The sequence below is a fragment of the Delphinapterus leucas genome, chromosome 15 (assembly GCF_059928025.1).
Source record: "Delphinapterus leucas isolate spDelLeu-1000000601 "Yukka" chromosome 15, BTC_Dleu_Yukka2, whole genome shotgun sequence".
Taxonomy (NCBI): domain Eukaryota; kingdom Metazoa; phylum Chordata; class Mammalia; order Artiodactyla; family Monodontidae; genus Delphinapterus; species Delphinapterus leucas.
This window is the reverse complement of record NC_143143.1, coordinates 15,276,261-15,290,678: the sequence shown is the minus strand read 5'-3', so window position 1 is coordinate 15,290,678 and position 14,418 is coordinate 15,276,261. Positions and strand designations below refer to the sequence as shown.

Sequence of the window (14,418 nt, the reverse complement as noted above, 5' to 3'; positions counted from 1 at the left end):
ATCCACATTATTTAGGAATAAAGAGAGAGAGAGAAGCATTTTGAACTGGCAGGAAATAAGAACAGAAGAAGAAAGAACAGAAAGTGATCCTGAATCCCAGGGAAGAGAAGCTGCGAATCACCCAAGCAGTGTGATCAGACCTTCCTCAAGGCGTTCTGCACCTGCCCCATGTGGGATGCTGGGGACTCAACAGGGACAATGCAGAGTCCCTGTCCTCCTGGAATATGTCTAGGGAAGGGAGGGAGGGAGGGACTTTGGCTTGGGGCAGGGGGGGATGCTGTTCCGGCGTCCCCAGTGCACCTCTCAAAGCACCTGCCATGGGGCTTCCCTGGTGGCGCAGTGGTTGAGAGTCCGCCTGCCGATGCGGGGGACACGGGCTCGTGCCCCGGTCTGGGAAGATCCCATATGCCGCAGAGCAGCTAGGCCCGTGAGCCATGGCCGCTGAGTCTGCGCGTCCGGAGCCTGTGCTCCGCAACGGGAGAGGCCACAACAGTGAGAGGCCCGCGTACCGCAAAAAAAAAAAAAGCACCTGCCAGCCACTGTTGAGCTTCTGGGTGGGTGCGACTCCAGCTGCCAGCCAGGGGCTACACCCACTGCCCAGCACCAGCCTCTGTACCGCCCACCAGGCTCAGAGGAGGAACCGGGCTCCCAGGACTGGGTGAGATCAGACAGAACTGGATGGAGTCCAAGCACATGTCCAGAAGCCAGGGCCAGCCCAGGGGAGACAGTATTACTGACACCCCCTCCCTCCGAGCCCACTGGGGCCTTAGCGTTTATAGAGCACCTCCACACCTGCTTGCTTCCCAAAATAGCCCTGCGAGGGGTGTCTGCCGGGGACTGTCTCCCTGAGGCTCAAAGGGCCCAATACTCGGCCCTCTGACCAAGGCACACAGGGGTTTGCCTGGCCTTACTGAACCCGTAAGCTCTGCCCCTACTCCCTGGCACATGCGGAAAGGAGCTTCAATATTAGAGGGTGATATCTGGTGTTGGGAAAGCAGGTCCGGTCTGTCAGCTGGGCTGAGGGCTGGGGAGGAAAATGGCTGGTGGGGGGCAGGATGGGGTGAGGGAAAAGAGAAACTGCCTCCATTGCATGGGTCTTTCTCACCCATGAGAGTGTAGGGTGGGGATGGTCACCCCCAAACGCCTTTCTGTAGCTGTTAGGCAAGTAATTAAAATGAAACTCGCTGAGTCAGGGACACACCAGGGAGCGGTGGGGACTGTCCATGTCCGGGGCAGCCACTACTCAGCCCTGTCAACACGTTGTTGCTGGAAAGCTCCAGTGTTGCTGAATTTTCTGATCCTCTCCCCTCTCTCCTCCCCAAAAACAGCAAACTAGAAATCTAGATTGTGATGTGAAATCTCCTGATTTAAATGTTGGTTCATGGGACTTCCCTGGCGGTCCGGTGGTTAGGACTCCGCACTTTCACCGCTGAGGGCATGGGTTCGATCCCTGATTGGGGAACTGAGATCCCACAAGCCACCAGCAAAAAAAAAAAAAAAAAAAAGGTGGCTCAATAGTGTAAACACACACACACACACACACACACACACAGAGTGAAGGCCAAAGCAAATATGTCCGCTGCCTCTGGCCTAAGCACTGGCCACATGCTTGGAGAGTGCCTCTTTCCCAGCTCAGGGCACAGTGAATGCCGGATAAACCCCTGTTGGATTAAGCCCATCCTTCCTGTTTCCAAGAACTGGCCTGCCTCCCTGCTCTGGGCAGGACCTGTCTCTACAACTGAGAGGAGATGGGGCACATGGCTATTTACCTTAATGTGAGAAATTAGCTTCCAGTTGACTGAAAGGGATTTTGCAAACAAACCCTCCTCCCATGCCCACCCCTGCCATGTACCTAACGTCCACTTGCAGTTACAATTTTGCAGAGAACGCAATCCAGCTTTGAGGAAGCTGAGGCCCCAAGGTCACTAGTAAGAGTAAACAGGACCTGATCATAACAACTATTTATTGAATGCCTACTACGGATGCACCTGGCTCAGGCCTCCAACTCAGGCACTGGCTTGTGCTATTTTGAGATGCCATTGATGGGGAATATGCCAGAACCCATCTGTTCATCACAGACCCAGCTTGAGGAGACAAGTGGCATCCATTAGATGTCACCTTCATGAAGCCTCTTAGACTTACTCCAGGTGATGCCCTTTCTCCAGTGCCAGCATCGAGCCTGAGTCCATCTCCTTCACGACACCAAACTACTCCAGGACTGGGGCTGTCTCACTCATTTCTGTAACCTTTGGGAGAAGCTAGGAAGCGCGCTGGCATGATGTCTGTGGGCCGACACCACCGGTGACAGGGTGACAGACTTGAGGAAGAGCAGGGAACTGAGGACTGCTGAGTCCTTTCCTTGCCGAGTCCTTTCATCATCCCTGTTTTACAGATGAAGAGACTGAAGCTTAGAAGAGGCAGACCTGTCCAAGGTCACGCAGTCACAAAAAGAGAAGCCTGGACACTCTGTGCCAGAAGCTGAGAGAGGAGTTACCTCACATCCCTCCCCTTTGGCCCCTCTTCCCCGTGGATACGGTTCTAGATGCACCAAACCTGGTGAGAGACAAGATTTGGGGACAGGGCACCAGATGCATGAGGCTCCTGGTCCCATGGGGTGGGCATTAGGCCTCCCCCAACCTCATAAGGGCTACATTCTGTGCCTCTCCCAGGAACACAGCCAGCTACGGGGGGGAGAGCAGGGCCTCACAGCTTAGACCCTGCTCTGGGCACACATTGTGCAGTGCTTCGGGAAGCCTCCCTCTGGCTCCCATATACTCTAAGTTTTACCAATAGAAACACATTTGTTTACGGAGGCAGCCCGCCCCAGCGCCCTGGCAAAATGACCATGTCTAGTCCCCGGTGTCCGGGCACAAGTGAATCTTCACATTTTCTCCTCTGTTGAGGGATCAGAGAAAAAGCCTGGGGAGCCTGCAAGGGAAAAGGCTAAAGAAGAGGTAGGGGCAGACGACCAACCTCGGGCCTTCTGCCCTTGCCTAGAAATGTCACCGGGCACCCCCCGAACTCAACAGACAGGCCTCCCGGTCCTTTGCTTTGGCCCTGGGCCCCACCAGCTTCACCCTGTAAAGACAGCTCTCTTTCAAAGGGGTCACACACCCCAGAGCTCACCTAATGGTCCCAAATTCAAACTCTGATACTTGTGCTAGAACACAGCCTGCCTTATGGTCCCCTCTGGAGGTGAGGACCTCCCCGACCCCCTCTTCCCCTACTGCGTTCCTCACGGGGGCTTGCCTGGCATTGAGCCCCATTCCTCTGGGCTGAGGTAACTGTTGCTCTTGGTGTGATTAGCCCCATCACTCCCTAGGCCTGTGAAGGGACACACCTAGGCCGCCAAAGGTGTTCTGCATCTTAAAGCAGCTGGGCCAGCTCTTGCCATCCCCAAACTCTCCCTCCAGCTGGAATCCCATCTCCAGGGCCTCAGAGAACAGGCCGAAGCCCACTTTTCTGTTCCGATTCCTCCAGCCTGGGGTTCCCTGATTCAGCCCGCTAATGAGCAGCCCTAGAGGAGCAGAAGTGAGGTTTACTGATAAATGCTGGGCCCCTCAGGCTCCTTGAGGACTGGACCAAAGTCAGAGCTGAAGTCTGGGCTGCAACTTAAGCAAGGGATACTGGCAGGGGCTGTGCCCCTGGAGCATCCGCCGGTGCTGGCCCAGGTTGGAGTTGCGGGCGAAGGCCTTGCCACACTGCAGGCAGACGTAGGGCTTCTCACCGCTGTGCGCCACCTGGTGGATGAGCAGGCGGGCGCTCCGGCGGAAGCTCTTGCCACACTCGCCGCAAGCATAAGGCTTCTGGCCCGTGTGAGGGTGTTGGTGCAGCAGCAGATGTGAACTGTCTCCAAAACTCTTGCTGCAGCTGGGGCACTTATAGGGCTTCTCGCCTGTGTGCGAGCGTTGGTGTTTAAGGAGCTTGGCGCTGTGGGAGAAGGATTTGTCACGTTCTGGGCAGGCATAGGCTCGTTCACCCATGTGAACGCGCTGGTGATTGGTGAACTGGGTGCGCTCACTGAAACCACGACCACACTTAGGACACTTGAAGGGCCGCTCTCCACTGTGGGTGCGCTGGTGCCGTATGCAGTCCGAGATGTTGGTGAAGTTCTCGCCACGCTCACAGCAACTGTAGGGCTTCTCCCCAGTGTGCGATCGCTGGTGCTTGAGCAGAGAAGAGCGGCGCCCAAAGCTGTCACCACACCAGGCACAGCGGTAGGGCTTCTGGCCCGTGTGTGAGCGCTGATGCTGCGCCAGGTTGGAGCTCAGGCTGAAGTGCTTGCCGCAGTCCCCGCAGCGGTAGGGCTTCTCGCCCGTGTGCGTGCGATGGTGCTGGATCAGGTTGGAGCTAACGCTGAAAGTCTTACCACACTCAGCGCAGGTGTAAGGCTTCTCACCCGTGTGCACCCGCTGGTGTTTAACCAGGTCTGAGCTGCGGCCAAAAGCCTCCCGGCACTCCAGACATTTGTGGGGCCGGAGGCCTGAGTGGGAGCGACGGTGTTGGATGAGGTTGGAGCTCAAGCTGAAGCAACGGCCACACTCAGGACAGGGGTATGGTTTCTCTCCAGTGTGTACCCGGTGGTGCTTAACCAGATCTGAGCCACGTCGTAAACTTTTGCTACACTCCGGGCATTAGTAGGGCTTGTCGCCCCCATGGCTGCTTTGGTGGTGAATGAGGTTAGGGAGGTAGGCGGAGGACAGTCCACACTCCTGGCACTCGAAAGCTCTGGGGACTGCAGGATAGTTGGTCTTGGCAGGGGCTTCTTCCTCTCCAGGGCCAGAGACTGACCTACGTAGGTACTGCAGGCCCATCGTCATTTCCCGGGCGGCCGGCTGCCCCGGCCACACCAGGAAGGGCCGCTTGGGTGGAAAAACTCCGCAATCGAAGGCGGACCTCGGGACTCCCTGGGATCCTGACGACCGGTTCCCCCGCTACTCGGCCCCGTCGGAGTCCTCCCTTGCCGTTTCTGGAGCCACCGACTCCATAGCGGTAAGAACGTACCGTTTCCTAGATACCAACCACTGGGCTCACAAGCACAACCACAGCTGGAGACACTCTGGACCCAGTGATTCAGCACCGGAAACGGAAATGTCCACCAGCCCGTGCAGTTCTAGGAAGTGGCAGCGAACGGTCTCGGTAGGTTTAACCCTCTCATTCACCTGGCGGAGCAAGTGCTCCCATCTGCAGCCGCTGTCACGAACTTGATACTTTCCGCTTGGCTCGGGGTTCTCAGTCCGTCAGCGCGGACTTCAGTGCCCCGGCCACCAATGAGGGGCGGCGAAGCGAGCCTGAAGGAAAAGGCTGTTGCTGCCAAGGACACGCTGGGGGCAGAGTAGACAAGTCACCTGGAGCAGCATTGTACTGAAACTCCATGATCGGATGTCTGGGTTCTCCAGAGGCACCGGCCCACCCGAGTCCCTTGAGAGAGTTTCCCATCCATCCTAAGCTAGGCGTCTTAAGCTCGGCGCGGACTACATATCCCAGCATGCGCCGCACGCGCCTCTGGGGCTCGCACTACGATTAGATAACCACTACTCTCAACATGCCTTCTGCAACTGTGCAAGCCAGAGCACCGGGATCGAGAACTACAACTTCCGACTCGCATGACAACTGCGGCGGCGCTATTTAAAAAGCGTCAGAGAGGAGGTGCATGGCCACGTCCTGCTCTTCCAGTTCCGCTCCCTAGGATGAGCTGCGAGGAGAAGGGCGGAGCCTTAGGCCTGAGCCAAGATGGCGGCTGCGAAGCTAAGCCCCGCGGACTCGCTCTCATTCTGCCTCGCGCAGCTCACGGCGGCGGCCGGGGAGGGTCTAGGTGGGGGAAAGGACACAGCTACCAACGAGACACCCTTGGGCCGTGCGCTCTTAGCCCTCCGTACGCGCCACGTCAAGGCAGCTGGGGGAATCGAACGCTTCCGGGCACGCGGCGGGCTCCGCCCCCTTCTCGCGGTGCTACGGCGAGCGGCTGCAGCGGGTCCCGCCCCTTCCCAGGCTGGCCCAGGCTCCGCCCCCTCGTCTGTCGAGTCAGCGGCTTCTGGCCCCGCCCCTTCTCCGGGCCCCGCCCCCTCTGCTGTGTCGTCATCGACGCCCTCGCCACCAGCGCTCCTGCGCAAGACGCTGGACTTGGCGCTCAGCATCTTAGCCAACTGCTGTACGGAAGGGGAGTGCCGGGCTGAAGTGCGCAGACTCGGAGGCATTATCCCTTTGGGTAAGTGCTCCGCCCCCATTTCCTAGAAGGATTCTACCCACACCTCTGTCTGTGTCTGGGCCTGGGTGGAGTCTTGAGTACTTTGTGTTGTAGCCTGGAAGATCGTGCTTTCTGACGGCGCAGCGCCCGCAGCTCTCATGATGTCATGACCCATGACGTCACTGCTCTCTATAAATTATACCCTAGCCCTCTTAGATCAGATGCCAATTACCTGGGTATTGGTTGTAGAGCATCTCTCTCGCACCTGGGCTGGTGGAGGCCAAAGGGTTATTTGATGACTCTTTCAAATGATTCTTACTCTCCATTTATGTTCATAGCAGGCACTCAGTGCCTACTGTGTCCAGCCTTGTGCAGGGCTCTGAAATCCCATTTGATGAGCTGGGGGTCAGAAAGTGTAGTGGTTGAAAATGTGGGCTCTGCAGTCACCTAGACCCATCCGAGGCTAGGATTGTAAAATGGAGTAATAGCTACCTCAAAACACTGGAATAGGGAGAAAATGAAATACAAAGATAGAACACAGATATCTAAGTCTGGACTGGGTACTTCTAGTTATTAAAAACTAGCACAGTGAGAACAAATCCTGGGAATTCCCTGGCGTCCAGTGGTTAGGACTCGGCACTTTCACTCCTGGGGCCTGGGTTCTGATCCCTGGTCGGGGAACTAAGATTCCGCAAGCCTTGTGGCACAGCCAGAAAAATAAAGAACAAATTCTAAGCCAATATTTTATAATAACTATAAATGGAGTGTAACCTTTAAAATTTGCGAATCACTGTATTGTACACCTGAAACTTATTTAATACTGTACATTAACTACACTTCAATTTTTTTTTAAAAGAACAAATCCTAACAAAAGATAGCAAGCTTTTCTGTTTACCAGCTAAATTGGCGCCTCCTAGTGGCAATGTTGTGAACACAGTTTACACTTCATTGCCAGCTATGAAATTATGCCTATTTTGATGAAATCTTAATTTTTTGATAAAATAAAACATTAATATATTTAAAATTTTCATTGACAAGAGGCCTGGCACATTAATAAGTCCTCAATAAATATAAGTTTTGTTGTTAGTGTATAACCCCCATCATTCATTCACTGTTTTGTATTTTAAATATCTCCTGAATCCATCCACTTCTTTGCCTTCTTCCATCACGCGCCCAGAGACTGTGCTGGGCTGTGCTGGTAGCTGACTTGGGTCAAGCCGTCTTCTCACTATTGCAACAGCCTCCATGTTGCTCCCCCTGCCTTATTCTTTCCCCCTGTAATCCATTCTCCCCATGGCTGCCAGATTTTATCATGTCACTTCCATTCTTAAAACGCTGTGTGGCTCCCAGTGCCCTCACATTCAAGACCTGAGCCCTTGGCCTGATCAAGGCCCTTCATGAAGTCATAGCATAAACACTAGATCTCACCTCTGGGCCTTTGCAAAGGTTACTTCGAAACCTGAAATGCCCTGTAACACTCCCATCCACCATCCTTCTAGCAAATACCTACCTGTCTAACCTTCCAGACCCCACAAGTGTTAGGCCTTTTCTGGAGGCCTTCCCTGACTCTCTCAGGCCACGTTCTTGAGGTGATTAATGAGAGAGACAAGAAGGGGTAGAAACCTCAAGAGGCCAAACCCTCTTGCAGTGACTATTCTTCAGTGTGTGAAGACAGACAGCATCCAGAACCGAACGGCCCGTGCTCTGGGGAACTTAGCCATGGAACCTGAGAGCTGTGGGGACATCCACTCTGCTGGTGAGCAGGCTCTGAGGGTGGAGCCACCCAGGGCTTGGGGGTGGGAGAAGGGCTTGGGTGTCTGTCCTCACTCACCTTCTGTCTTCTTCCCTCTGCAGGTGCTGTTCCCCTGCTTGTTGAGGGCCTGACGGCCTGCCAGGACTCACAGTGCCGCCAGAGTGTGGTTCGTGCCCTCCGCAACCTGGCGGACTCACCCCAGCACCGCCTGGCCCTGGCAAAGCAGGGAGTGGTGCGCCCGCTGGCCGAGCTTCTGGCCGCTGCCCCAGACCCTGCGCTGACCTTGGCCTTAGTCCGTGCCCTCCTGGAGCTGAGTCGAGGCTGCTCCCGGGCCTGTGCTGAGCAGCTAAGTCTGGGTGGAGGACTAGGCCCACTGGTCAGCCTGGCCTCCCACCCCAAAAGAGCAGTGCGTGAGGCAGCCATCCTGATCCTTGCCAATCTGTGCGCCCAGGGCCTGGTAAGGCCTGCGCTGGGCAACGCTGGTGCTGTGGAGGTGCTACTAGGTGAACTCCGGCGGCGCCGGGACCCCAGCGGGGCTAGCGCAGCCTCCCAGCAGCCCCTGGTGCGGGCCGTGTGTCTGCTGTGCCGGGAGGCTATCAACCGGGCCCGACTGCGGGATGCTGGTGGTTTGGAGCTGCTGATGGGCCTGCTGCGGGATCCTCGCGCCAGCGCCTGGCACCCTCGTGTTGTGGCAGCCCTCGTGGGCTTCCTCTATGATACTGGGGCCCTGGGCCGGCTGCAGGCTCTGGGACTTGTACCTCTCCTGGCTGGGCAACTGTGTGGGGAGGCTGGTGATGAGGAAGAAGAGGGAAGAGAAGCTGCTTCCTGGGACTTCCCTGAGGAGAGGACTCCTGAGCGGGCAGAGGCCGGAAGCTTCCAGAGCCTCAGGTGAGTCCCCACCTGATGCTGTGGGGTAGAGTCTCTTCACTACCCTCACTCTCCACCCGTTGTGTCTCGGTAAGGCGCTTGCTGACTCTGATTCCTAACTCCTTGTTCTCACTGAACATGACCACTTTCCAGTCCGCATTAAATACACCTCTCTTCCCTTGGCGCCACCCCAGCACCTCTGAACTTTGGGGCCCAGACAGGTTCCCTGGAAGGTAGTATGTGCACTGGTTCTGATGATACGTTCTGGCATCTAAGTTCTTATTCTGGTACCACCACCTACAAGCTGAGTCATCTCAGGAAAGTTAATTAACTTCTCTGAGCATCGGATTCCTTGTTAGTAGAACGAAGGCTAATACATACCTACCCCATAGAGCTGTAAAGATCAAATGAGGGCACTTGACACCTTACCTGGCACTAAGCAGCGCTCAGTAAACGTCAGCCTCTGTGAACTCCTGACCTCATTTCCCACTGCTTTCCTGGTGCCCACTATACTCTTACACACTGGCCTTCTAGCTAGTTTTTGGACCTGGCAGATAAGTACCATATCAGGGCCTCTTTGGTTATTGTTCCCTGTGCCTAGGGCACTCTTCCTCCAAGATGCCTTGATTAGATCTCGCCCTCATCAGCACCCAACTTAAAGATGTCAGCTCTCCCCTCCCTGGGCTCTTCTCTGTTCCCTTTTACTTTGCTCCGTATGCATCACTTCACACCACACTAACTGCACACTAGCATACCTCGTGGTTTCTTATTTTGTTATCTGTTTCTCCTCACTAGAATAGAGAGTCTAGGAGGCAGGACCTTTTGCTCACTGCTTCTCCCCAGCACCTGAAACGGGGCTTAGCACACAGCAGGCATCAGTAATTGCTAAATGAGCTGGGGTTTGCCCCTACCTCCCTTTTTCCCTGTCCCCCGCTCGGGCCCACCCTCTCTCCTGGCCTCTGTCACCTCTTTTTGCACAACCGATCTTTTGGCCCTGCCCCCTCCCCTCGGCTCTGGGTTCCATTCCCTCTTTCTCCCTCGGCAGGTCCTGGCTGATCTCCGAGGGCTATGCTGCGGGCCCGGGCGACATCTCTCCCGACTGGTCCCCAGAGCGCTGTCCGCCGCCGCCAGAGCCGGCCAGTCGGGCCAGCCCCTCCCTGGGCCCGACCTCGCTGCGGACGCCCCGCGCCCTGCGCCCGCCCGGCCGCAGCCCCGCCGCCACTGCCCCCGAGGAGCCCTGGGGCCGCGAGGGGCCAGCGCTGCTGCTGCTGTCGCGCTTCTCCCAGGCTCCCGACCCCAGCGGGGCGCTGGTGACCGGCCAGGCCCTGTGCGGCCTGCTGGCCTACGTGACGGGCGCGCCGGGCTCGCCGAGCCCCCGCGCGCTGCGCATCTTGGCACGGCTCACCTGCAACCCCGCCTGCCTCGAGGCCTTCGTGCGCAGCTACGGGGCGGCGCTGCTGCGCGCCTGGCTCGTGCTCGGCGTCGCCCCCGACGACTGGCCCGCGCTGCGCGCCCGGCCCGCTCGTCGCAGCCAGCACCAGCACCGGGAGCTGGGTGGGTACCCGCGCGCCTCCCTGCCCACGTGTGAGGCCACGCGCCCCTGCATGCCTTCCGTGCGCCCTGCAGCTCACCCACTGTCCCACTGCCCTCCTCCGCCCACCGCCCACCGTTTGGACAACCTCAGCCACTAGGTGGTGGCGGGGAGGGACTCCCTTCTGCTCCACTGTCCCCACACGCAGAGTTCTTCAGCCTCTGCCCGAGCCTTGGGGCCCAGAGACCCCAGCACTGAGCTTGGCCCGAACAGCTTAGAATTGTGCCTGTCTTCGTCTCCTTACCCAGTGTCTTCTTGGTTCCGCATTGTCCTGACTCCTGCACTGTCCTTGACTACCACTGGGCCCACTGATGGTGAACCCAGGCTCGGGCACCATGTCCTCCCAGGCCCCACCACCCCTTCCAGCCCTGCCAGGGACTGCCGGGGCTTCTGTGCCCTGTTTCAGTCCTTGAGGGCCCAGACTCACTCCCTGACCATCTCACTCCCCGTTCTTGCCCTTGACCTCCAGTTCCTAGTGTCCAGACCCCATCCCTCCAGGGCCTTCAGTCATCCCCCTCTTCCTTGCCCCGGGGTTGTTCGCCCCCTTTCCTTTCGGGGACCCAGAGGCCTGTCTTGCCCATCCCACCGCCATCTTGGATACCAGCTCCCAACCTGACCTGCTCTGCCCACACCGGCAGGTGAGATGCTGCTGCAGAACCTGACCGTGCAGGCCGAATCGCCCTTTGGAGTGGGTGCCCTCACTCACCTGCTGCTCTCTGGGAGCCCTGAGGACCGCGTGGCCTGCGCACTCACCCTGCCCTTCATCTGTCGGTGAGGGAGGCGTGGGTGCCTCGCAGGGGTGGGGGGAGCAAGGTTGCTGTTCCCCAGCCCCGCCCTGTCCCACCTTCTGAAAGGTTCTCTTTTCTCCCCGAAGGAAGCCCTCTCTGTGGCGCCGGCTGCTTCTGGACCAGGGCGGCCTCCGTCTCCTCCTCTTAGCGCTCACTCGGCCAGCTCCACACCCGCTCTTCCTCTTCTTTGCCGCGGACTCCCTTTCCTGCCTCCAAGGCCTGGTGTCTCCCACCGTGAGCCCGGTGTCTCCCACCATGAGCCCGGCCCTCCTACCTGCAATCCCCTTGGATCTGGACCCGCCCTCCCCTTGCCTCTATGAGCCTCTGCTGGGCCCCGCCCCCACGGCGGCCCCTGACCTCCACTTCCTGCTGGACTCAGGCCTCCGGCTCCCTGCCCAGCGAGCGGCCTCAGCAACCGCCTCCCCCTTTTTTCGGGCCCTGCTAGCTGGCAGCTTTGCCGAAGCCCACATGGACCTAGTGCCACTGCGGGGCCTGTCACCCAGCGCAGCCTGGCCTGTCCTGCATTACTTGCACGGCTGCCGGGGCTGCAGAGCTGCCCTGGGGCCCGTCCCTCCGCCGGGCCAGCGCCTGCTGGGCTCAGAGGCTGAGGAAGCCCTGGAAGCTGCTGGCCGTTTCCTGCTGCCCGGGCTGGAGGAGGAGCTGGAAGAAGCCGTGGGCCGCATCCACCTGGGACCCCAGGGCGGCCCAGAGTCAGTGGGTGAGGTCTTCCGCCTGGGCCGGCCCCGGCTGGCTGCCCACTGCGCTCGCTGGATCCTGGGACCGGGGCAGTGCCCACGGAGGCGGGCCCTGGCCCTGGTGGGGCTTGTGGAGGCAGCAGGCGACGAGGCGGGGCCCCTAACTGAGGCCTTCCTGGCTGTGATGATGGGGGTAGAATTGGCGGGCGAGGGTCCCAGCCTCGACGGTTGATGTCCCCTGGGAGGAGACCCGAGGATGAGTTGTCTGTGAGGAGTTCTCCCTCAGAGCGGCGCAGGAGGAGGCCGAGCAGAAGGGATCCCCGTCAAGGACCGATGACAGGGTGGACCGAGACCCCGGGCTGATGATCTGAAGGCTCAAGAGTGAGAAGCCAAGGCGAGGCATGGGGCCCACAAGATGGAGGACCGCCCACGGCCCCAGGCACTTGGCCTGGCTCAGCTTTCTGGAGTTGGAATTAAACACTTTGGAGCTGGCTACGCCTGTTGTGTGGTGTCTCTGCTTACCTTCCTGTGGTGGTACCCCAACCCCTTCACCCATCAAGTAGGGTCCTGTCCCGGTTTCTGTGTCTCAATACAGGCCACCCTTGGCGTATAGGAGCTGTTTTCTAAATTTTTTATTTACTTATTTTTGGCTGCATTGGGTCTTCGTTGCTGCGCGCGGGCTTTCTCTAGTTGCGGCGAGCGGGGGCTCCTCTTCATTGTGGTGCGCGGGCCTCTCATTGCGGTGGCTTCTCTTGTTGCGGAGTGCGGGCTCTAGGCGCGCAGGCTTCAATAGTTGTGGCACGTGGGCTCAGTAGTTGTGGCTCGCGGGATCTAGAGTACAGGCTCGGTAGTTGTGGCGCACGGGTCTAGTTGCTCCGTGGCATGTGGAATCTTCCCGGACCAGGGCTCAAACCCGTGTCCCCTGCATTGGCAGGCAGATTCTTAACCCCTGCGCCACCAGGGAAGCCCAGGAGTTTAATAAGTAATTATGCGCTGGTTCCTGGAGCCCTGGGATATGGTTGAGTTCCCAGGCTGCTTCTGAGGATGTGGTTTTAGGCCCCAGGGGAAGCCTGCTTCCTGCTGAGGCTACTTCATTGCTCAGATAGCCACCCAGCTGGACACAGACCTTGATCAGGACTAAGAGGGTTGTGCTGAGGGGATGTGAGAGTGGGGATGTACATCCAAGACCTTGGCATTATGGTTTCCTCAGTTCCCTTCACCCATCGTGTGTCTTTAGTCTCTGGATCCATTTTCATATCTTGGGCCAACTGTCCTGCCATTTTTCTGAGGGAAGACCTACTGTGTTCTTCAAGCCCCTGAGGCCCTTAGTCGTGCCCAGAGGGAGCTGGAGCCCTAGGCTGGCATTCAGGTGAGGAAAGGGCTTGCGTTGCTTTGGTCGTCCAGGCAGGGTCTCCATAATCTGGCTCCCAGATCACTGGCCGCTTAGGTGGCAGCCTGACTTTGAGGACAGTGTCTGGACTGGGCCTGTCTGCTAGCTTCTGGGGAGCTAAGGTTGCCCCGTGCTGCCTCTGTGCCTCAGGGAGTGTCCAGGTCTCTGTTCTCAGGCTGTGCCTTAAAACCACCCAGAGAGCTTTTTTTTTTTTTTTTCCCACTAATGTATTATATAAATATTTATATAAGGATCTATTCATTTCTCTCTCTGGCTTTTTTTTTTTTTTCTTTTGTGACACGCGGCATATGGGATCTGCATGCAGTATCTTAGTTCCCTGACCAGGGATCCAACCCATGCCCTCTGCAGTGGAAGCATGGAGTCCTAACCACTGGACTGCCAGGGAAGTCCGCAGAGAGCTTTATAAAAATACTGATGCCTGGGCCCTTTCTGACTGAATTGGACTGAGGGGAGGGTGACTTGGGCATCAGTATTTTGAAAAATGCTCCCAGGTTCTGATTTACTGCTGGGTTGAGGAACCCCCTGCCCCCATTCCAGTGCTCACATCTGGACTCAGGTCTGGGTTGAGACCCACAGTCCAGTGGCTGCAGCCACACCTGTTGTGTCTGTCCACACCTATCTCTAGAGTTTCTCGTTTCCGACTTGATTTCTCAGGGTCTCAGTCCAGGGAAGGCCTCTTGTTCCTTTGTGGCTGGAGTCTGTGTCTTGCTTTCTTTGCTATGTTCAGCAGTATCTTGGGAAAGCGCTCTTTTGGGACAGGTCTGGCTCATCTCAGTGCTGGGGACGGCTGGCTGGGGCTGGCTGCCTGGGAGTGTTTCCCCTGAGTCTATGTGGGGCTCGGGCCTTGGTTTCTGTTTACCTGTGTCTGTATATCCGTTTCCAACACTATGGCTTAGAGTCTGTGGGTGGGTTCATTGTGTGTCTCTGTCTCTGAGAGATTTCTTTGTATCTAGTTTGCGTGCCCTTTGGGATCTCTGTTTATGTCATTGTCACGGTCTCTAAGGGAAGGTCTCTGAACCTGGGATCTGACTGACCCTTAGAACATCACTCCCACCTCCAACCCCAAGACTCTGTCTGGAGCAGGCTCCCAGGAACAGCCTGGGTGGGAGAGGAGCTCTGTCTAGGA

At 57.5% G+C, this 14,418-nt stretch overlaps 1 protein-coding gene across 2 annotated transcripts; it reads left to right on the top strand.

Annotated features, from left to right (window-relative positions):
- Nucleotides 1–4,702: 4,702 nt before the first annotated feature.
- Nucleotides 4,703–12,374, top strand: ARMC5 (armadillo repeat containing 5). Of its 2 annotated transcripts, XM_022588207.3 has the most exons (6): nt 4,704–6,208; nt 7,836–7,943; nt 8,042–8,828; nt 9,853–10,361; nt 11,037–11,169; nt 11,273–12,374. In XM_022588207.3, exons 1-6 carry the CDS (start codon nt 5,734–5,736, stop codon nt 12,111–12,113), a joined length of 2,853 nt encoding a protein of 950 aa, XP_022443915.1. In that variant the 5' UTR covers nt 4,704–5,733; the 3' UTR covers nt 12,114–12,374. The 2 variants fall into 2 exon arrangements, with proteins under 2 accessions (XP_089751974.1, XP_022443915.1); XM_089895848.1 differs by lacking the exon at nt 7,836–7,943 and having other exon boundaries at nt 4,703–6,208.
- The last annotated feature ends 2,044 nt before the right edge of the window (nt 12,375–14,418 follow it).

Coding starts and splice junctions, on each gene's coding strand:
- ARMC5 (XM_022588207.3), top strand. CDS start 5,734: ATGGCGGCTGCGAAGCTAAGCCCCGCGGACTCGCTCTCATTCTGCCTC. Junction 7,944..8,041: donor TGGGGACATCCACTCTGCTG/GTGAGCAGGCTC, acceptor TTCCCTCTGCAG/GTGCTGTTCCCCTGCTTGTT. Junction 10,362..11,036: donor GCACCAGCACCGGGAGCTGG/GTGGGTACCCGC, acceptor CCACACCGGCAG/GTGAGATGCTGCTGCAGAAC.